Source organism: Eleutherodactylus coqui, chromosome 10 (genome assembly GCF_035609145.1).
Source record: "Eleutherodactylus coqui strain aEleCoq1 chromosome 10, aEleCoq1.hap1, whole genome shotgun sequence".
NCBI lineage: Eukaryota > Metazoa > Chordata > Amphibia > Anura > Eleutherodactylidae > Eleutherodactylus > Eleutherodactylus coqui.
In genome coordinates, this window is record NC_089846.1 from 103,092,977 (window position 1) to 103,115,665 (window position 22,689).

Here is a 22,689-nt window from a genome sequence, read left to right on the forward strand (position 1 = left end):
TCTGCCGCTACACAGTTTAATAATCTACCCTCACAGAGAGGGATCCACTCATGAACGTTAAAACGATAAACAAATAAGTGTGGATAGTAACCCTCAACCAGTGGACCATAGCCACACTGGTGAGCGGGGTAGGGGTTATCCTGCTTACAGATCTCCCATTCCCATGTGCTTATGGTTAACAATAATCCTTTCTTACAATCAGAACATGACATGGAGGTGGGACGTACACACACAAATAGACAGAGCACCAGTACAGCTGGCTTAGTCTCACTGCCCCTTGGGATACTCGTCTGACAGCTCCCTTCTCCCGGCCCCTACAAACAGGCCTTGCAGGAGCGGACATCCCTTATCAGACTCTCTCTGGCAGTCTCTCTCCCTTCCAGGCCCTACAAACAGGCCTTGCAGGAGTTGAGTCTCTGCAACAGGCTACCTTGCAGTCCTCCCAAGGCTGACAAACAGGCCTTCCTAGGATATGAAGTCCCTGCACAGGACCTTCCTGGGACAGTCTGTTGACGTCACCAGTTAACCAGTACTCTCAAAACAGCAGGCATGTTCTTATAACAGGTTATGTTACGTGGTCGAGACTTAAAATACCTGACACGCGGATCCAAATCGATCGGCCTTGACATGGCACATAGGCGAGCTTGGAGTCAGCCACACAGGTATAGATAATTTATCTTACCGTGTTCTGATGATTTGTTGGGCGCGCCAAGTCCAAGATTGCCTATGTCCACGCCTTGTTTCCGATCGTCTTCAGATTCTATCGACCACTCCCCGTACGGGCCACCAACTGTCGTAGATTTCCTTTGTGAGTCCACGGCCTACTCAAATAGGAATGTTTGCACCCTTTCAGATTAATTATGAATTGGTTATGCGCATAAGAAGATTTCACACTGACACAGGTTCAGCATGTATAAACTTCCCAATTCTGCTTTATTTGTGGGGGCGCAGCCTCTTTTAAAGAGTTTAACATATCTGCCCATCTGGGCAGGTCAAAGATTACATAGATACAATGTATTGTTTAATTATTGGATAAGCATCTTGAAATTCTTCCATCATCCGGTCATCTGTTATTGCCCGTCACGTGGTATCTGTCCGGAGAGGGCAGGACGAGATGAGTGGGTTGTCTTGGATCCACATGTGGTTGCTCCGATATGATTGGAGGTTACAGCTTGAACTATTAATTGCATACATTTCCCATGTTATTTGCATAAGTTTCCAGTAAAACTGCTTTGGTTATTATTGCGGTAGCTAAAAACGGTACTGCTTCAGACTGGTTGTTTATGTCTGATTTTACCCCTGCTAAAGTTACTAAGAATCTGGAAATAGAGCGTTCTTGCCAAATGTTAAATGCTAGCTTCTGCTTGCATCTATAGGAGTTTAGAGAATGGAAAGTTTCATCATATTTACATATAAGAAAGTGAATATATTGGATACACAAAAAAACAAGAAAGAATGGTTGCGCCAAATTTCAGGTTTGTGCGATACAGATCTGTGTTATTAGTTACATTACATAGGGGGTGACTTTCGCGCTTAGAATTGAATAATCAAGTTGTGACCCCTTTAATTTTCCTATTTACGACCTAAAGAACGGTTGTACTAAATTTCATATTTGTGCGGTACAGATGTGTAGTGGCCCCGAACATCATCCTGGTCCCCTCCATAATGTCATAAATGTTTTGTCTCATGTGGATGCACTGTGCAAAGCTGTCATGTCATTTTCTATATGTGGGTTGCACAGCTGCAGCGTCTGAAGGGTTAACTGTAATAAAATCTTTTCCGGTCAGCTCTGTCTGCTGAATGTATCTATTCTCTTGTGTCATGTGGTAGTGATAGTCAGCTACCGGCATGGTGAGAGGATGCATCTATATGCACTCCTTACTCAGTAAGTAATGGCTGTTTTCTGTGATTAATGACTTGCATTTATTATCTATCATTCACATGCAGCGTGGCTTTAACCCCTTCCCGCTCAAGGACGTATATTTACATCCTTGAGCGTCGGGGTATGTATGCCGTAGAAACAAGACGCACTGAAAGATGGCGGAATGTCGTTTTGTTTTTCATTTAACTACACTTATATGGTACTTTAAATAGCACCATTAAAAAACTACAACTTGTCCCACAAAAGCAAGCCTTCGTACAGTGACATCGATGGATAAATAACGGAGTTATCATTTTTTAAAGGGGGGAGGAAAAAACGAAAATGGAAAAAAAAGGGCCGTGTCATTAAGGGGTTAAGACTTCAGGGGGAGCCCAGGGTGGCAGTACCAATGCGGTTCACTGATGGAAGTGCAGGGTAACCCGCTAAATTATTATGGCGTCATTAATAGGTTGCTGGTCTGCATGGTGAACAACCTATATCAGAATGGTCTGGCACTTTGTATCCACTATGTGTGGAAGTATACACTAAGCAGCCACCCCCCTCTATATCAAGAGGCAGTGTGAGTGGCTGTCTTAGCGGTGTCCTGCACAGGTGTTATTCGCTCCTCCATTTGGTAGTCAGCTACCTGCATGGTGAGAGGATACATCTATATGCACTCCTTACTCAGTAAGTAATGACTGTCTGCTGAATGTATCTATTCTCTTGTGTCATGTAGTATAAGTGAAGGTATTAATGTGAGTGTCTGAGAGCAGGAAAGGAGTCCATTTTCAGGAGGAGAGAGTGCTAACACAGGGCTGCATGAAAGCACCTTTAGCTTCGATGTAGGTGAAGATGGAGGAGGAAGAGCAACATCTCATAGCATCTGGAGATGGATGTGAGAGAAGTGAGTTCCAGAAACAGAGAGAGCGCACTACCCCAGGTTGCTAAAACAGGTACCTACTCACAATACAGGCGTTTTTCCTGTGCGGCCGTCCGTCAGTTAGGATCACCACACAGAGGTACTTTATTGGCTAAGCCTTCTTGAATAAGTGTTCTTGTCAGCGTGTATGCGGAGTGACCCCTACCCCCTTACCTCATCTGGAGTGCCCCCAATCCAGACATATATATATAACATGGACTATAGAGCTGTATTGATCCTGTGCATGCTCCCTACCTCTGAGTTTTGGCCTGTCTTTTTGCTAAAAGTGAATTGTGCATGCATTGCCTGCTATTCAAGTTTATTTCAAGTAAAAGTCATACCGAGTCTTATCCGTTCCTAAGGACCCGAGGTACTAAACACAAGTCTCTGTGTTTATTACTCTGTCGCATAGAATAACGGTGTGTGGGAATGGTGGCATCACGAGTGATATCTACTACAAACCCCCTCATCCCCTTTATTGGCACTCTTTGCCAAAGGAGTGTCGAAGCTTGGCTGGTAATCTACACTGACCTTGGCAGCGTGTCATCCCTATGGGACCCGAGCATGGTAAGTGCCACCATCACACGTCAGCACTTAACCCTCCCAAAACTTTAGCCAGGTGCCGAGGGGCACCCCTCTGGGGTGTTGCAGATGTGTGTTATTACTTACATTACATAGGGGGTCACTTACTTGGTGCTTAGAATTGAATAATCAAGTTGTAACCGACTTTTCCTATTTAGGACCTAAAGAATGGTTATATTAAATTTAACTTTTTTAGGACACCGGGAAGTTAGAGAATTAGATTGGGTACATTACACAGGGGTGCCAATACTTTTGCACTTAGCATTGAATAATCAAGTTGTGACCCCTTTAATTTCCTATTTAGGACCAAAAGAATGATCGCGCCAAATTTCACATTTGTACGACACCGGGACGTTAGAGAATTGCTGGCGAGTCAAACAGTCAGTCAGTGAGAGCTTTCGCGTTTATATATAAAGATATAACCCCATAATTTAAAAATAAACACATACATCCGTATTGGTAATTTCATACAGTATAAGTAAAGTGATCTGAAACCAAAAAAGAAGAAACAAATAAGAAGTTACCCGGAACATTGTTACATTTTAATTCCTTAAGGGTAGACCATTTTGGATATCCCCTTTCACATGCCTATTTAGGGTTTATGATATCGGGGATCGCGGAGAGCATAAAGGGGTTGGCCAACAAAAATAAAAGAGATACTGAGCAAGTACAATTGCAGTAACGCTGTCCCACTCTCTTCTCACTTCCTTAGCACCTTTTCTGACAAGTAGAGAAGATGCTGCCACTTCAGAAGGGACCCTTCCACCAGAGATATCAATCTGGTAGAGACTATCACATCTAATGGCAGTGGCCTTTTTTGGGGGTAGCCAATCTAGAGGGGGTGGCTAATCTATAGCAAGATAGAACGTAAAGGGACACTAACTTTTAAGAGAATTTGTTCTCACCTGATAGCTTGTGTGTATCATCAATCTTGTAATATACTTTCATTAAAAGTTTTTCTATCTTACAACAGTCAATCATGTCTAAAGTGCCAGCCCCTGCAATCAACCATCAATCTGTTGTTAGGCATTCAGCTTCTTTAGCAAGTAGGACTTTTGGATGTCTTCTTAGCTATGTGCGACAGGCTGTCTTTAAAGGCTGTTCCCCTGCTCTCACACTGTCTCAGATCTGCAGTCAGTGTGTACACGGGGAGATGAGCATAAGTTGTCGGAAAAGTTAGTGTCTTCTTAAAACAAGGATAGATAAAGCAGAAGAGGAAGAGAGAGAACACAAAAGAGACTGAAAATGAGACAGAGTAAAAGATGGTGGGATCAAGTCCTGTTGTATACTTGGTTTGCCAAAAATGCTTGGGTATACCACACTAATGTTGCCAATCTATTGTGTGCTATGAAGGCTTTTACCATATGAAACTACAGCTTCCAGTATGACCTGAACAATGATAAGAATATACTGAGAGTTGTAATTTTACAAACTAGAATGGCTGTGTGGCCCTCACACATGAACACAATGATACTGATAGGACGCAGCCAAAGACAGAATGCACAATGTCACTGACTCATGGATGATGTACTTTGAATTTGTTAATTTTCTTTTCCATTTCGTCCAGATCTTCATGACTTCTTTTATTCATATGCTTTTCTCTGTAGAATTAACAACACAGACATGTTAGGCTCCTCTGGAAACAATAGCACCACATACTGTGTCACCTGAAAACAGCTCTATTCATTGTGCCCCAGAAATATATTATAGCATCCACTGTGCCCCCAAAAATAAAATATAATAACTGTGCCCCTAGAAATAAATTATTTTACAGTGTTACCAAAGGACATAACTAGAAAAGCCTGGGCCCCTAAACAATTTTTTGAATGAACCCCTCTCTTCGACATACAAATGTGACTGCTGCAGGCAATTACTTCTTCTGTGCTTACCAAACATCAGGCTGGTATGCAAATAAACAAGACTAATGGCACTGAACTAGCGGGGTATCAGAATGGTGAGCTCACCTTAGTTTTTTATTTTAAACATTTCCTGCCCACTTTCCACTTTTTTTGTTTTTACTTGGAAAACCTCATTAGGGATCCCAAAATTTAAAATCTACAACCTTTTTATTTCTCTTTAAATGTGGTTATAATGTGTGGGGAGAATGTCTTCCTTCCCACCACTACAGCTGCAGCAGCTGCTCAGAATGGCAGCTTTGAAGCCTTAGTGTTATGCTCCACCCCATGGAGGGACTCTTGATTGAGGAGGAGTCCAGCCTTCCATGCGCCTGTTTTGCTCCTGCTAAGGAGGCTGTGCATGAGAATGAGTTGTATAACGAGCAGGGACAGCGCATGGAAGCTCTGATGAGTACAGTGCTAAGCCCCACTCCTTGGAGGATGAGTCCAAAGCCTCCAGAAGTGTTCTATAAAAAGATTTAAAGCTGTGTCACAAGAATAGAGTGAGGAAACAGTAAGAGTGAGCAGCAGCAAGATTCGTTAAGGGGCAGCAGTGGCAGTAATAGAAGGAACCAGCAAAGCCAAGGAATTGGCAGAGGCCATTCATAGGGACTATCAAGGCTCAGAGGTAGCAACTACCAGATGCCTTGATGACTCGGGAGCCAAAGATGAACTATTTGGACCATTAAAGCAATGGTCCTTACATTGTGTGAAAGGAGAGGGAGGCTCCCTTCCCACAAGCACCTGTCGGAGGCTTCGATAGGTGTGTACATCAAATTTAGTGCAGATGAAGATAGAAGCAAAAGCGAATGGCCAAAGGTGCATTGAGCAAGCATGAATTTATTGCTACCCTTGAGACTACATAAAATCCCTGACCATGGTGGGGAATGAGGACTCACTGGGACTGTGATATCATTATTGTAGTTATGACGCCATAGTATGGGTAACGGGTGAATACAAGGTCTGGCAGGAAAGTTCTTATAATGTTGTTATGTAGTTATGATGTTAAGTGGATGATGGTACGTAAAATGAGTATGTTGATATGTAATGGCGCAGTATGGCAGACGATATAGAGAGGTGCTGTTTCAACAAGATGTGTTGTGACTAGAGATGAGTGAGCATACTCGGTAAGGTCAGCCCCCCGAACCAATCAGCTGCAGATTCGTACTTCATGACGTATTAACCATGCCCACTGTCTATAAAACCCAATGCAACTTGATTAGAATAAAGAAATTTCATTTAGCTGAACAGCAGGTTTCAGTGTGATTCTTCCGTGCATGTCCAGGCCGCAGGCCTTATACCTACTAATCAGGAAGGGGGAGGAGATTCATCATTAGTTATATTAGTACTAGAGATGAGCGAGCACCAAAATGCTCGGGTGCTCGTTACTCGATACTAACTTTTCGCTATGCTCAAGGGTTCGTTTCGAGTAACGAACCCCATTGAAGTCAATGGGCGACCCAAGCATTTCTGTATATCGCCGATGCTCGCTAAGGTTTTTATTTGTGAAAATCTGGGAAATTCAAGAAAGTGATGGGAACGACACAGAAACGGATAGGGCAGGCGAGGGGCTACATGTTGGGCTGCATCTCAAGTTCCCAGGTCCCACTATTAAGCCACAATAGCGGCAAGAGTGCCCCCACCCCTCCCAACAATATTTACTTCTGAAAAACCCTCATTAGCAAGGCACACATTAGCTAAGCACCACACTACCTCCAACCAAGCACAATCACTGCCTGCGGGACACACCGCTGCCACTTCTCCTGGGTTACATGCTGCCCAACCCCCCCGCACGACCCAGTGTCCACAGCGCACACCAAAGTGTCCCTGCGCAGCCTTCAGCTGCCCTCATGCCACACGCTGGCCTTATAGCCACACAACCCTCATGTCTATTTATAAGTGCGTCTGCCATGAGGAGGAACCGGAGGCACACACTGCAGAGGGTTGGCAGGGCCAGGCAGCGACCCTCTTTAAAAGGGGCGGGACGATAGCCCATAATGCTGTACAGAAGCAATGAGAAATCCAATCCTGTGCCACCTCTATCAGGAGCTGCACACGTGGGCATAGCAATGGGGAACCCATGTGCCACACACTATTCATTCTGTCAAGGTATCTGCATGCCCCAGTCAGACCGGGGTTTTTTATAAATAGTCACAGGCAGGTACAACTCCGCAATGGGAATTCCGTGTGCACCCACAGCATGGGTGGCTCCCTGGAACCCACTGGCTATACATAAATGTATCCCATTGCAGTGCCCTGGACAGCAGAGCTAACGTCAGATTAAATGCTGGTGGGCTTCGGCACACACTGCATGCCCCAGTCACACTGGGGTTTTTTATAAGTAGACACAGGCAGGTACAACTCCCTATTGTGAAGTCCCTGTGGACCCACAGCATGGGTAGCTCCCTGGAACCCACCGGCGGTACATAAATAATTCCCATTGCAGTGCCCAGCACAGCTGAGGTAACGTCAGGTTTAATGCAGGTGGGCTTCGGCCCACACTGCATGCCCCAGTCAAACTGGGGTTCTTTAGAAGTGGACACATGCAGTTACAACTCCGTGTGGACCGACAGCATGGGTGGGTCCCAGGAAGCCACTGGCGGTACATAAATATATCCCATTGCAGTGCCCAGCACAGCTGAGGTAACGTCAGGTTTAATGCAGGTAGGCTTCAGCCCACACTGCATGCCCCAACCTGACCGGGGTTTTTAGTTCATAGACACAGGCAGGTACAACTCCCTATTGTGAAGTCCGTGTGGACCCACAGCATGGGTGACTCCCTGGAACCCACCGGCGGTACATAAATAAATCCCATTGCAGTGCCCAGCACAGCTGAGGTAACGTCAGGTTTAATGCAGGTGGGCTTCGGCCCACACTGCATGTCCCAGTCAGACTGGGGTTCTTTATAAGTAGACACATGCAGTTACAACTCCGTGTGGACCGACAGCATGGGTGGGTCCCAGGAAGCCACCGGCGGTACATAAATATATCCCATTGCAGTGTCCTGGATAGCAAAGCTAACGTAAGATTACATGCAGGTGGGCTTCCGCCCACACTGCATGCCCCAGTCAGACTGGGGTTCTTTATAAGTAGACACATGCAGTTACAACTCCGTGTGGACCGACAGAATAGGTGGGTTCCAGGAAGCCATCAGCGGTACATAAATATATCCCACTGCATTGCCCAGCACAGCTGAGGTAACGTCAGATTAAATGCAGGTGGTCTTCGGCCCACACTGCATGCCCCAGTCTGACCTGTGTTTTTAATACATAGACACTCGCAGGTACAAATCCCTAATGTGAAGTCCCTGTGGACCCACAGCATGGGTGGCTCCCTGGAACCCACCGGCTGTACATAAATGTATCCCATTGCAGTGCCCTGGACAGCAGAGCTAACGTCAGATTACATGCAGGTGGGCTTCGGCCCACACTGCATGCCCCAGTCACACTGGGGTTTTTTTATATGTAGACACAGGCAGGTACAACTCCCTATTGTGAAGTCCCCATGGACCCACAGCATGGGTGGCTCCCTGGAACCCACCGGCGGTACATAAATAAATCCCATTGCAGTGCCCAGCACAGCTGAGGTAACGTCAGGTTTAATGCAGGTGGGCTTCGGCCCACACTGCATGCCCCAGTAAGACTGGGGTTCTTTAGAAGTAGACACATGCAGTTACAACTCCGTTTGAACCGACAGCATGGGTGGGTCCCAGGAAGCCACCGGCGGTACATAAATATATCCCATTGCAGTGCCCTGGACAGCAAAGCTAACGTCAGATTACATGCAGGTAGGCTTCGGCCCACACTGCATGCCCCAGTCTGATTTTTAATACATAGACACTGGCAGGTACAAATCCCTAATGTGAAGTCCCTGTGGACCCACAGCATGGGTGGCTCCCTGGAACCCATCGGCGGTACATAAATGTATCCCATTGCAGTGCCCTGCTCAGCAGAGCTAACGTCACATACAATACAGGTGTGCTTCGGCCCACAGTGCATGCCACAGTCAGAGTGGTAATATGTACCTTAACAGTAACCGCGTTGGTGGGAATGTGGTGGCGACTACGGACCTAGTAGCGCGGTTTTATTTAGTTGGTTTTCGGAATGTGGCCAGGATTAAGTGGGCCGTGGCGGGGGGATGGTGGGGGGGCTCTCTTGTTGTGTCGGTTAAATTCTTGGACTGCCACCAGACGGACCAATGCAAAGGTATTTGCCAAGAATGTTTTCATTGTTGGAGGAGGAGGGGGATGTTTTTGAGGCACTACGTGTCCTCTCCACGTGTCCGTGGTTATATGCACCTTAACAGTAACCGCGTTGGTGGGAAATGGCCTCGCCACCATCATGTCTTTGGGAAGCCTCCGTTTCCACACCCCAGTGACATAGCATTAGCAGCGGTATAGGTAGAGCCCAGAATTAGTTACATTTCAGTGGTAGCATTAGGGACAGGCCCCAGTAACATATCACTAGCAGCATTATAGGGGGAGCGCAGTATTAGTTCCATTTCAGTAGTAGTAGCAGTCCAGACAGGCCCCAGTAACATATCACTAGCAGCAGTATAGGGGGAGCACAGTCTTAGTTCCATTTCAGTAATAGTAGCAGTCAAGACAGGCCACAGTAACATTCCCGTTGCAGCAGTTTAGGGAGATAACAGTCTCTTTCACATTTCAGTAGTTGCAGTATAGACAAGGCCCCAGTTACATTTATGTAGCAAAAGTGTAGGCCAACCCCACACACCTTGCTGTAGCATGAGTGCAGGCGAAGCCCATAAAAATTACTAGGATTACACTGTAGGCGAGGGCCCAAAAAAATTGGTGTACCAACAGTACTAATGTACCTCAGAAAAATTGCCCATGCCCAACCAAGAGGGCAGGTGAAACCCATTAATCGCTTTGGTTAATGTGGCTTAATTTGTAACTAGGCCTGGAGGCAGCCCAGTTAAAATAAAAATTGGTTCAGGTGCAAGTTTCAACGCTTTAATGAGAATTGAAACGTATAAACATTGTTTACAAAAGTAATATGACTGAGCCTTGTGGGCCTAAGAAAAATTGCCCGTTCAGCGTGATTACGTAAGGTTTCAGGAGGAGGAGCAGGAGGAGGAGGATGAATATAATACACAGATTGATGAAGCTAAAAGGTCCCCGTTTTTGATGGTGATAGAGAACGATGCTTCCATCCGCGGGTGCAGCCTACGTATTGTTTAGGTAGCGCTGCTGTCCGCTGGTGGAGAAGAGAAGTCTGGGGAAATCCAGGCTTTGTTCATCTTTATGAGTGTAAGCCTGTCAGCACTGTCGGTTGACAGGCGGGTACGCTTATCCGTGATGATTCCCCCAGCTGCACTAAACACCCTCTCTGACAAGACGCTAGCCGCAGGACAAGCAAACACCTCCTGGGCATACAGCGCGAGTTCAGGCCACGTGTCCAGCTTCGACACCCAGTAGTTGTAGGGGGCAGAGGCGTCACGGAGGACGGTAGTGCGATCGGCTACGTACTCCCTCACCATCCTTTTACAGTGCTCCCGCCGACTCAGCCTTGACTGGGGAGCGGTGACACAGTCTTGCTGGGAAGCCATAAAGCTGGCAAAGCCCTTGGAGAGTGTTCCCCTGCCTGATCTCCGCGCCTCCCCTGCTACCTGGCCCTCTGAACTGCGCCTTCGGCCACTAGCGCTGTCGGATAGGAATTTTACCATCAGTTTGTCCGCCAGGGTCCTGTGGTATAGCATCACTCTCAAACCCCTTTACTCTTCGGGTATGAGAGTGGAAAGGTTCTCCTTATACCGTTGGTCGAGCAGTGTGTACACCCAGTAATCCGTAGTGGCCAGAATGCGTGTAACGCGAGGGTCACGAGAAAGGCATCCTAACATGAAGTCAGCCATGTGTGCCAGGGTACCTGTACGCAACACATGGCTGTCCTCACTAGGAAGATCACTTTCAGGATCCTCCTCCTCCTCAGGCCATACACGCTGAAAGGATGACAGGCAAGCAGCATGGGTACCCTCAGCAGTGGGCCAAGCTGTCTCTTCCCCCTCCTCCTCATGCTCCTCCCCCTCCTCCTCCTCCTCAACGTGCTGAAATATAGACATGAGGGTGCTCTGACTATCCAGCGACATACTGTCTTCCCCCGCCTCCGTTTCCGAGCGCAAAGCGTCTGCCTTTATGCTTTGCAGGGAACTTCTCAAGAGGCATACCAGAGGAATGGTGACGCTAATGATTGCAGCATCGCCGCTCACCATCTGGGTAGACTCCTCAAAGTTTCCAAGGACCTGGCAGATGTCTGCCAACCAGGCCCACTCTTCTGTAAGAATTGAGGAGGCTGACTACCACTACGCCGCCCATGTTGGAGTTGGTATTCCACTATAGCTCTACGCTGCTCATAGAGCCTGGCCAACATGTGGAGCGTAGAGTTCCACCGTGTGGGCACGTCGCACAGCAGTCGGTGCACTGGCAGATTAAACCGATGTTGCAGGGTGCGCAGAGTGGCAGCGTCCGTCTTGGACTTTCGGAAATGTGCGCTGAGCCGGCGCACCTTTCCGAGCAGGTCTGATAAGCATGGGTAGCTTTTCAGAAAGCGCTGAACCACCAAATTAAAGACGTGGGCCAGGCATGGCACGTGCGTGAGGCTGCCGAACTGCAGAGCCGCCACCAGGTTACGGATGTTGTCACACACGACCATGCCCGGTTGGAGGCTCAGCGGCAAAAGCCAGCGGTCGGTCTGCTCTGTCAGACCCTGCAGCAGTTCGTGGGCCGTGTGCCTCTTCTCTCCTAAGCTGAGTAGTTTCAGCACGGCCTGTAGACGCTTGCCCACCGCTGTGCTGCCACGCAGCGTGACACCGACTGCTGGCGACGTGCTGCTGCTGACACATCTTGATTGCGAGACAGAGGTTGCGTAGGAGGAGGAGGGTGGTTTAGTGGAGGAAGTATACACCGCCGCAGATACCAGCACCGAGCTGGGGCCCGCAATTCTGGGGGTGGGTAGGACGTGAGCGGTCCCAGGCTCTGACTCGGCCCCAGCCTCCACTAAATTCACCCAATGTGCCATGAGGGAGATATAGTGGCCCTACCCGCCTGTGCTTGTCCACGTGTTCGTTGTTAGGTTTACCTTGGCAGTAACCGCGTTGGTGAGGGCGCGTACAATGTTGCGGGAGACGTGGTCGTGCAGGGCTGGGACGGCACATCGGGAAAAGTAGTGGCGACTGGGAACCGAATAGCGCGGGGCCGCCGCCATCATGTTTTTGAAAGCCTCCGTTTCCACAAGTTTATACGGCAGCATCTCCAGGCTGATCAATTTGGCTATGTGCATGTTTAACGCTTGAGCGTGTGGGTGCGTGGCGGCGTACTTCCGCTTGCGCTCTAACAGTTGCGCTAGGGACGGCTGGACGCTGCGCTGAGAGACATTGCTGGATGGGGCCGAGGACAGCAGAGGTGAGGGTGTGGGTGCAGGCCGGGAGATGGTAGTGCCTGTGTCCTGAGAGGGGGGTTGAATCTCAGTGGCAGGTTGGGGCACAGGGGGTGAGGCAGTGGTGCAAACCGGAGGCGGTGAACGGCCTTTGTCCCACCCTGTGGGGTGCTTGGCCATCATATGTCTGCGCATGCTGGTGGTGGTGAGGCTGGTGGTGGTGGCTCCACGGCTGATCTTGGTGTGACAAACCTTGCACACCAGAGTTCGTGGGTCGTCTGCACTCTCAGTGAAAAACTGCCACACCTTTGAGCACCTCGGCCTCTGCAGGGTGGTATGGCGCGAGGGGGCTCTTTGGGAAACAGTTGGTGGATTATTCGGTCTGGCCCTGCCTCTACCCCTGGCCCCCGCACTGCCTCTTCCAACCTGCCCTACTGCTGCACTTGCCTCCCCCTCTGAAGACCTGTCCTCAGTAGGCTTAGCAAACCAGGTGGGGTCTGTCACCTCATCGTCCAGCTGCTCTTCCTCCGAATCCTCTGTGCGCTCCTCCCTCGGACTTACTGCAATTACCACTACCTGAGTGACAGACAACTGTGTCTCATCGTCATCGTCCTCCTCACCCACTGAAAGCTCTTGAGACAGTTGCCGGAAGTCCCCAGCCTCATCCCCCGGACCCCGGGAACTTTCCAAAGGTTGGGCATCGGTCACGACAAACTCCTCCGGTGGGAGAGGAACCATTGCTGCCCATTCTGGGCAGGGGCCCAAGAACAGTTCCTGGGAGTCTGCCTGCTCCTCAGAATGTGTCATTGTAATGGAGTGAAGAGGCTGGGAGGAAGGAGGAGCAGCAGCCAGAGGATTCAGAGTTGCAGCAGTGGACGGCGTAGAAGTCTGGGTGGTCGATAAATTGCTGGATGCACTTTCTGCCATCCACGACAGGACCTGCTCACACTGCTCATTTTCTAATAAAGGTCTACAGCGTGGACCCATTAATTGTGAGATGAATCTGGGGACACCAGAAACGTGCCTCTCTCCTAATCCCGCAGCAGTCGGCTGCGATACACCTGGATCAGGAGCTCGACCTGTGCCCACACCTTGACTTGGGCCTCCGCGTCCTCGGCCGCGTCCACGTCCTCTAGGCCTACCCCTACCTCTCTGGTGTATTACAAGTACAGCAGAAACAGAACGCTGTAATTAAATGTGCCGCTTATTGGTCTGTGGTTGGAGGCTGACTTCGCTTACGGAATGCACAGCAGAGCCAGGAAACAATTTTGCGCATGCCTGTAGTGAGACGTAGGTGCGTATCACTGAGCTAGTGGAATTCATAGCGCAGAAGCAGTCAAGTGGCCAAAGGGCAGTGGTAGGCCTTAAGTATTTTGCTTCTATTTTTTTAAATGGTGAGCTGAAACACCAGACAGATTCTGTATGCAGCGTATATTATGTATACTGTTTCCCTCTGGCGCTATGACGGCGGTGATGTAATGGGCACAGCAGAGCCAGGAAGCAATTTTGCGCAAGCCTGCTGTAATGCTTAGCTGCGTATTAATTAGGACTACTACCCCCAGCAGACACGCAGTACACTGAAGACGGTCACAGGCAGCCCAAATATAGTATTTTTTCCCAATTTTTTTGAAAAAGCCCACTGCCTATATAGACAGTATATCTCTTTCACCTTTCCCACTGTCCCTGCCTCACCAGTACTGCCCCTATACTCTATAAAATGACTGCAGACTGAGGACGCAATGGTCTGCACGCCCGATATACAAAAAAAAAAATTGTGCAACGCTGCTAAAAGCAGCCTCAACAGAACTGCACACGGTCAGATGTGGCCCTAAGAAGGACCGTTGGGGTTCTTCAAGCCTAAAATAATTCCTAACACTCTCCCTATAGCAGCAGCAGCATCAGCAGCACTTTCCCTGATCTATGTCAGAATGCATCTGTGGCGAGCCGCGGGCGGGGCAGATTTTAATATTCGGGTGACACCTGATCTCCCCAGCCACTCACTGCAGGGGGGTGGTATAGGGCTGGAACGTCACAGGAGGAAGTTGTAATGCCTTCCATGTCTTTCTATTGGCCAGAAAAGCGCGCAAATGTCTCAGAGATTAAAGTGAAAGTAACTCGAACATCGCGTGGTGCTCGTCTCAAGTAACGAGCATCTCGAACACCCTAATACTCGAACGAGCATCAAGCTCGGACGAGTACGCTCGCTCATCTCTAATTAGTACCAATCTATAACAATAGTAAGGTATCCTTCCTTATCCTTTCTATACCATTTTGAGACCTGTATCAGAGTTTCTACTGAGCATAAGTCTTTCTGTTTGCCATTTAACTTTGTCCTTCCTGCATTGTTTTATACACTTTCTGGTGTCTTGAGCCGTTTTCTCTCTACTTCGGTGGATACAAAAAATCTTGAACAGCTCACTCTCTATCCTAATAAGGTCATCTATATTAGCCTATGGTCAATTTTTTTAACTTGGCCATAGGTGAGATTTCTACTACCACCATTACCATCATCTATTTGTATACTAATGTGTTCATTGGAGCGCCGTCCTTAAATTTATCTTATAAGATTAAAGTTTTCCATTATTACATCACGGATACAATGTACGGGCTCTTGTGGGCCGAACAGCAGATTGTGGTGCTGTAAGTATTTCACCAGCTCATCAGGGATTTCTAGCTGATGGATGAGATGAAGCTTCCCCACTTGTTTCAGCCGCCTTCTTATGGCAATACGACACTGAGACTTCAGGGATCTTGGATGAGCTGGACAGAAGATAAGACCAGAGTACAGGATGACATTGCAGTCTGACACTACTGTACAGTACAGCGATCTATACAGGAAGACATTATATCAGAATTAGCGCAAAGAAGGAAAAATGTGTTCAGTCAGAGAGACAATAATCCATATAATGGGAATCTGAGTATAAACCCAATAATCTGTTTTGTCTTTAAATATCTTTATTGTGTATGTTTTTCTTTTTTAAAGATTTGATGTTCTTTGTAGTGGTTTCCTTCTATCATACTTGGGGCATACAAAAGAAGAGGCAGTTACAGGGTTAAAGGTCCTGATACAGACCTAGACTTCAGGCCTGTATAAAAATGAGATGTCACATAGAGATTGTCTTCATTTTGTATCAAATAAGTAAATCTAATTTTTACTTGACCTTCTCTACACTTTGTACATTACGGCAACATTGCTTGGTCTGCAGTATGGCAGTGTTACGAAGTGTTTGGTGGATCCACTGTGTCACCCTGCCGAGTGGAACAACCTGGCAGGATATTCAGCTGACACCGAGGTGAAGACTGAGGACATGCGAGTGCACTGTACTCGACTAGATATCCCCGTCCTGTTGATACTCCTGGTGGTGGAGAAATCCAGGCCCAAGCTCCCAGACCTCCCTACCTACCTGGTGAGGATGGGAAACCAAAGACAGATGTACCAAGCTGCACAGATTTGCAGGAGAGGATGTAAGATGGAAACTGAGCCAGTACTGTGCAGAGGTCACAGATTCAGGAAAAAGAAAGAGAAACAGAACCAAGCAGAAAGACATGCAGGGAACTGGGAACACACAAAGACACAATATAAACTAGTAAAGGCAACACATAAGACTGTATACAGACGGGATAGCTGCACCAGCATCTTGCATGCAGTCACCCAGGGAATGAACATCAACACCAAGCATTATGGGTAAGGTCTGAATGGTTTAAATAGGAAGCTGATTGCAAATCCCCACAGGTTGGGGGAAGAAGACAGACAAAGTAACCCAGTGAATGCTGGAAGATATAGAAACAGACTTAGAAGACAGGACGACGCCTTGGTCTGCTGGACCTAACAGGTGGATTGTTTAGGTTTACAGTGTTACATAATTGTTAAGGTGTACAATACAGTACAATCTAAAAAGGGGTTGTCCTGTTATCTCTCATTGGCTACAATGGTCACCTCAGTTCCTGTGACGTCAAGGATCACAACGATCAGCAGGACCACAGCGGGGCTGCAGCACTGGATCCTGGTATCACGGAAAGGTAAGTATGTTTCAGTTTATTATTTTAAACCCTTTTAGCCCTATTTAAGTGGAGTTGTCCAGTAACCAGACAACCCCTTTAACCCCTTAGTGACCAAGCCTGTTTGCGCCTTAATGACCAGGCCAACTTTTGCAAATCTGACATGTGTCACTTTAACATGGAAAAACACCAGAAAGGCTTTGCATATCCAAGCGATTCTGACACTGTTTTTTCGCCACATGTTGTACTTCATTTAGGCAGAAAAAATAGACCGATAGAATTTGTGTTTATTTATTAAAAATGCCAAAATTGGGAAAAGTTTGAAAAAATCGTCATTTTTTCACATTTCCAACTGCAATATCTTAAATATGTGCAAACATAATATAGAAATTTTTGCTAAGATTTAGATTTCCACCCGTTTACTTTATTTTGGGCGCACATTGGAAAAACTTTCGCTTCTTTTTAACCATTTAGGAGACGTACAAATTTAACATTACTTTTTAGCATTTTGAGGAACACTTTGTTTTCCTATACCAAGCCAAGATTGGAAAGGCTCATGAGTGTCAGAATAATAGATACCCCCCCAAATGACCCCATTTTAAAAACTACACACCTTAGTGTATTTACTGAGGGGTGTTATGAGTATTTTGACCCTACGGTTTTTTTTCAGGAATTAATACAATTTAGAGGAGAAAAAGTAAAATTTCATATTTTTGCAAATCTGTCATTTTAAAGACATATTTTTTTCCTATAGTTTACATGAAAATCAGGATTTACACCCCAAAATGGATACCCCCGTGTTCAGAAATATACCCATTGTGGCCCTATTGTTATATCTGAGTCCACAAAGGGGCCCAAAATGAAAGGAGTAGTCAGTGTCTTTCAAAACAGAAATTTTGCTTGAAGTCCATAGCACACATGTAGAGTTCTTGAGCGCCCAAAACCATAGAAAACCCCCACAAATGACCCCATTTTGAAAACTAGACCCCTTAAGGAATTTATCTAGGGGTGTACTGCATATTTTGACCCCACAGTTTTTGAATGAATTCAAACCAAGCAAAAGGAAAAAATTGTGATTTTTGTTTTTTCGGCAATTCTGTCATTTAAAAAACAGCTTTTTTTGTACAGCACACATATGAATGAAGACTTGCACCCAAAAATGGATACCCCTGTTTGTCCCGTGTTCAGAGACATACCCATTGTGGCCCTAATCTTATGTCTGGATACACAACGGAGCCTAAAATGAAGGGAGCGACCGGTGGCTTTCAGAACACAAATTTTGCTTGAAGTCCTTTTAGGCCCCATTGCCCACTTGTAGAGTTCTTGACCGCCCAATACCATAGAGAACCCCCACAAATTACCCCATTTTGAAAACTAGACCCCTTAAGGAATTTATCTAGGGGTGTACTGCGTATTTTGACCCCACAGTTTTTGAATAAATTCAAGCAAAGAAAAAGGAAAAAATTTGGATTTTTGTTTTTTTTGGCAATTCTGTCATTTTAAAAACAGCTTTTTTTGTACAGCACACGTATAAAGGAAGACTTGCACCCCAAAATGGATACCCCTGTTTGTGCTGTTTTTAGAAATATACTCATTGTGGTCCTAATCTTATGTCCGCATGCACAACGGGGCCCAAAATTAAAGGAGTAATCGGTGGCTTTCAGAACATAGATTTTGCTTGAAGTCCTTTTAGGCGCCATTGCCCACTTGTAGAGTTCTTGAGCGGCCAAAACCATAGAGAACCCCCACAAATGACCCCATTTTGAAAACTAGACCCCTTATCGATTTTATCTAGGGGTGTACTGTGTATTTTAACCCTACAATTTTTGAATAGCTCTAAGCAAAGCAGTAGGAAAAAATTACGATTTTTGAACTGCATAAAGGCGAACGTTCCCGGGGCTTCTTGTAAATTACGTATTACAGGTAGCGGTCTGAATAACGCCGGGCTCACGCAGCCGTAGGCGGAATCCGCTTGCGGAGGCCCACAGCGGATCTCATCTGTGAGCCCGGCTGTGACCCTGCGTACGGCCGCGTAATGTACTGCGCATAACTGCCTACTCACACAGGCGGTCATGCGCAGTGCACCTTTTTTGTTGTTTGCATTTCCCGCACCGTCGCTTAGCGATGACGTGGGTACCCGCAGCCCGTATACAACGTAGTTGCATATGGGCAGCGGGTATATCCGCGACCATGGAGCACAATGTGCTCTATGCTGCGGATATCCGCAGTAAAATAGGACCTGCTGCGTTCTCTTTTCTGCGAGTGGATTACACAATTCCAACCCGCTAATGTGAGCGGAATTTTGTAATCCAATGCGATTGATCTGCGTATTACCGCGGATCAAACGCATGCGGAATTCGTAATTCCTATTCGGTCATGTGAGACCGACCTAAGGTATATCGCTACCTTTTTATCACGTGACCGGCGACCGTTCAACAAGGTCACCCGTCACTGCTCCAGGCTCTCTGCGACCGTTGATCACTGGGAGCAAGGAGATTTTAAATTTACTGCGCTCCCCGCCTCCTGCGCATGTGTCCGGCTTTTTGCCGGCAATCGCATGTGCAGAATTCGGGAACATTCACGGAGGAGGATCGCGTCGGGGTGCAAATACGCAGGCCTCGGGTAAAAAGTTCCATCTCATCTCACCGATCGCATCGTTGAGGGGGGATGAAACTTCAAAATTTTTTTTCACTTTTACGTGATCGCCATTATTGGATAACGGCGAACACTTGACCAGGAACAGCTCACCGCGGCCCCCCGTGAAATCTCCATGCTCTTGGCTACGTTTTGTAGCCAGGAGCAGGGAGAATTTAAATTATCCTGGCAATCCACAGCTTTTGCGCATGCGTCCACCATTTTGGCGACGGGCGTGTGCGCAGAAGCTGTGATAAGGTCCGCGGATAAATCCGGGGGCCTTATGTACGTACTTTCATCCTCCCTTACGGATATGATCCGTGAGAGGAGATGAAACGTACGCTTTTTTCACTTTTTTTTAACTTTTTAAAACTTTTTTTTACATTTTTTTTTATTACTTTTTTACATTTTTTTTACTTTACATGATCACTGTCATCCATTGGATGACAGTGCTCATGTCCCTGGTATAATCACTCTGTTCCTGGCTACACATGGCAGCTAGGAGCAGAGGGATTTTAAATTTCCCGGGGCTCGTGCCCCTCTGTGCACGCGCCCGATGTCAATCATCGGGCGAGCATGCGCAGACGGGGATTCGGGTCCCGGGACATCGGGACACCGCTGCGGATCTGAGGAGAGGTGAAACTGACCTTATTTTTAACTTATTTTAACTGACATCTCCTGGCTCCCGGCTACCTACAGGAGTCGGGAGCCAGGAGATTTTAAATCTCCCGCGCCGCCAGGTCTTCTGCGCATGCGGCTGACGTAATGCCGCCTGGCGCGCATGCGCAGAAGACCGGCTTCGGGGCCCGGAGCGGCGGGACAGCGGGGAGACGTGCGGCGGACCTCGGTGAGTATTATCAGCTGCCCTGATGGTTCCGATCCATCAGGGCAGCTGAATCTTTAACTTTTTCACCACTTTTATTTACTTTTTTGCGATCAGCGCTATCCATTGGATAGCGCCGATCGCAATGCCGGGGGGGGGGGGGGTGTCCGACCAGCCCGGGATGACAGCTCCATGCTGTCGGCTATCTGCGGACACCGACAGCATGGAGCTGTCACGTCCACAGCCCGAGGGGCTTTATTCTCTGCAGGACGCATGTTTTGACGTCCTCAGAGAATAAAGCCCTCTTCGGGAGGACGTAAAAAGGCAATGGGCTGGTCGTTAAGGGGTTAAGTGTACAGTATTGCATCATTATTGTATTGTACAGTGAGGCTTGATATCTATGAATTTAATAATCAGGGCACTGACTAGGCAGCGACTGTCTGTGGGTCGCCATGTGTATTTGTCTACTCATTCACTTACATACAAATAGACATGAACCCACTCCACTTGAAAAATTTTTGCCCGCTTGTGTTATTTCATTTTTTTGTGCCTTATTGCACTAGGATTGCAAATAACCAAGTCAATTGTCAGGACAACCATTTCAGACCACACACAGAAGTGCAACTTGGGGACTTCTCCATAGTATATAAATGTATGCCCTGGCATTATCTATTATCTGAAGCATATTATATGATTTTACACTGACTTTTTTTTTCATCTGTAAGTTTTATTAAGAGTAAAAAGTAAACAAATTATATATTTTTTACATTTATAATTGTATTTTTTTAAATTATTATATTTACACTAAAATAAAGTACAGGAATGGGTTCCTCATTTTGTTTTGAACATTTTGATATATAATATGTATAGTTTTGAATTACAGGGCGCATATGGTAGTGGTTTGCGCCGGTAGGTTTGCGCCGGTAGTGTGTCTTTTTTTTAATGTATATATTTTTATTTTAACCTGTGAATTTTTTTAAACTTACTTTTGTAACTATTTTTTACCATCTTCATTCCCCATGACTTCAGATAAGATCTCTGGGGAACATTTACATTGTCTTTTTTTTTATTTCACACCTTTCCACTGATGCTGGGACATTTAAAGGTGCATAAGAAACATCCCCATGTAGTGACAATAGTCACTGGCACAGCTAATCAGGAAAAAAAAGGGAGTCCCACCTTTCTCTTCACTCTTCTGCTCTCAGTTCCATTTGACAGGCATACTCACAAGCTCTTTACTTGCCATCCGGTCACAGTGGCTTTCTATACATGATATATCAAAGGATGGGAACAAGGTTCAAGTAAGAACTGAAACGTGTTCTCTGCATGTTCCTGTGATTGAGCACATTTTTATATAATAAACAGGAGTTTTTTCACACAAGCACTTTTGTTCCCATCCTTGGATATACAGCTAATCAGGGTCTGCTAGGACCCTGCAGTTCTACTGTGACAGGGGCATCCAGCGGTCATATGATTGTCAGGCCACATAGTGGAAGCACTATGTACCCGGGAAAGGAGAAGGCAGAAGCAGTTAAAAACTGCTTCTCCCTTGTCCTCAGGCTCCTGGGCTGAGTCTGACAGCTAAAGACCTGATTTGCTACTACTTTATTGAAGGAGCAGAGGCTTTAATCCCATACTGTACAATCGGCTGGGATTAAAGCCCAGGACCAAAGGCCATATATTTATTGCATCTGGTCCTTTAGGGGTTAAAAGATATCTTGTATTTTGCAGGAAGGACTTTGCATTATCTGAGAAATTTGCATACAGATAGAGAACAGGTAAGAATAGATGAGCCAGTGTTTAAGAGAGAAAGGCCCAATGCCCACGGATGGAAATTCCTTGGCGATATTTCCCGCAGAATTTCCGCCGTGGCACGCTGTCAGAGGATTGCATTCGTTTATGCAATCCTATGCAGACAGCCGTGATTTGACCTCGTGAAAACTCGCGTGGTATTTAAATCGCAGTATGTCCTATTTCTGTGTGAGTCTCTGTGAGGCTCACACAGAAACATTAGCGATGACGTGCCGGCTCTGCTCTGCACATGCACGACTGTGCACCAGCTGCACATCACAGAGCAGAGGGAGAAGACGCCGATAGGTAAGTATGAGGTTAATACCGGGGCCTCCGAGATTCTAGCAGCGGGAATCTGACTCGGCCGTGGGCATGAGGCCAAAAGGAAATAAAATTTTAATCCTTTCAGAACCTTGACTAGGCTCCAGGCTACCAAGCTAATCTATTGGCACCCCATAATCGCATTACGGGGCGGTAATAATTAAGCATCGGAGGGAGTCCACCCCCTTCATCTGACTGTTTAGACTTGCAGTAAGCATGGCATGTAATCAGTCTACTGCTGTGATCAGAGCTAGCTACCCTGTTTCCTCTGATAATAAGACCTAGCCTGAAAATAAGCATTACCCTGATTATTCGAGGGGCTTGAAATATAAGCTGTACCCTGAAAATAAGCCCTAGCAGCATTACATAAAAACAAAACCATTACCTAGCAGGCTCAGTCCAGCTCCTTCCTGCTGCTCTCCGGAGCTCCAACACGCTTCTTGCAGTCCTCAGCCGCCCACAGAAGATTACTT

General features: G+C 46.7%; 1 protein-coding gene across 1 annotated transcript in view; it reads right to left on the reverse strand.

The window, feature by feature from the left end:
• Positions 1-903: 903 nt before the first annotated feature.
• The window catches only part of LOC136580811 (ankyrin repeat and SOCS box protein 12-like), a 23,035-nt gene continuing 1,249 nt past the window's right edge, over positions 904-22,689 (reverse strand). Inside the window, exons 2-3 of the mRNA XM_066581669.1 lie at positions 15,236-15,408; positions 904-4,963 (exon numbers count right to left, since the gene is read on the reverse strand). Of these exons, the coding sequence (XP_066437766.1) occupies positions 4,946-4,963; positions 15,236-15,408 (191 nt within the window). The 3' untranslated portion in view covers positions 904-4,945. The remainder of the gene's footprint in view (positions 4,964-15,235; positions 15,409-22,689) is intronic.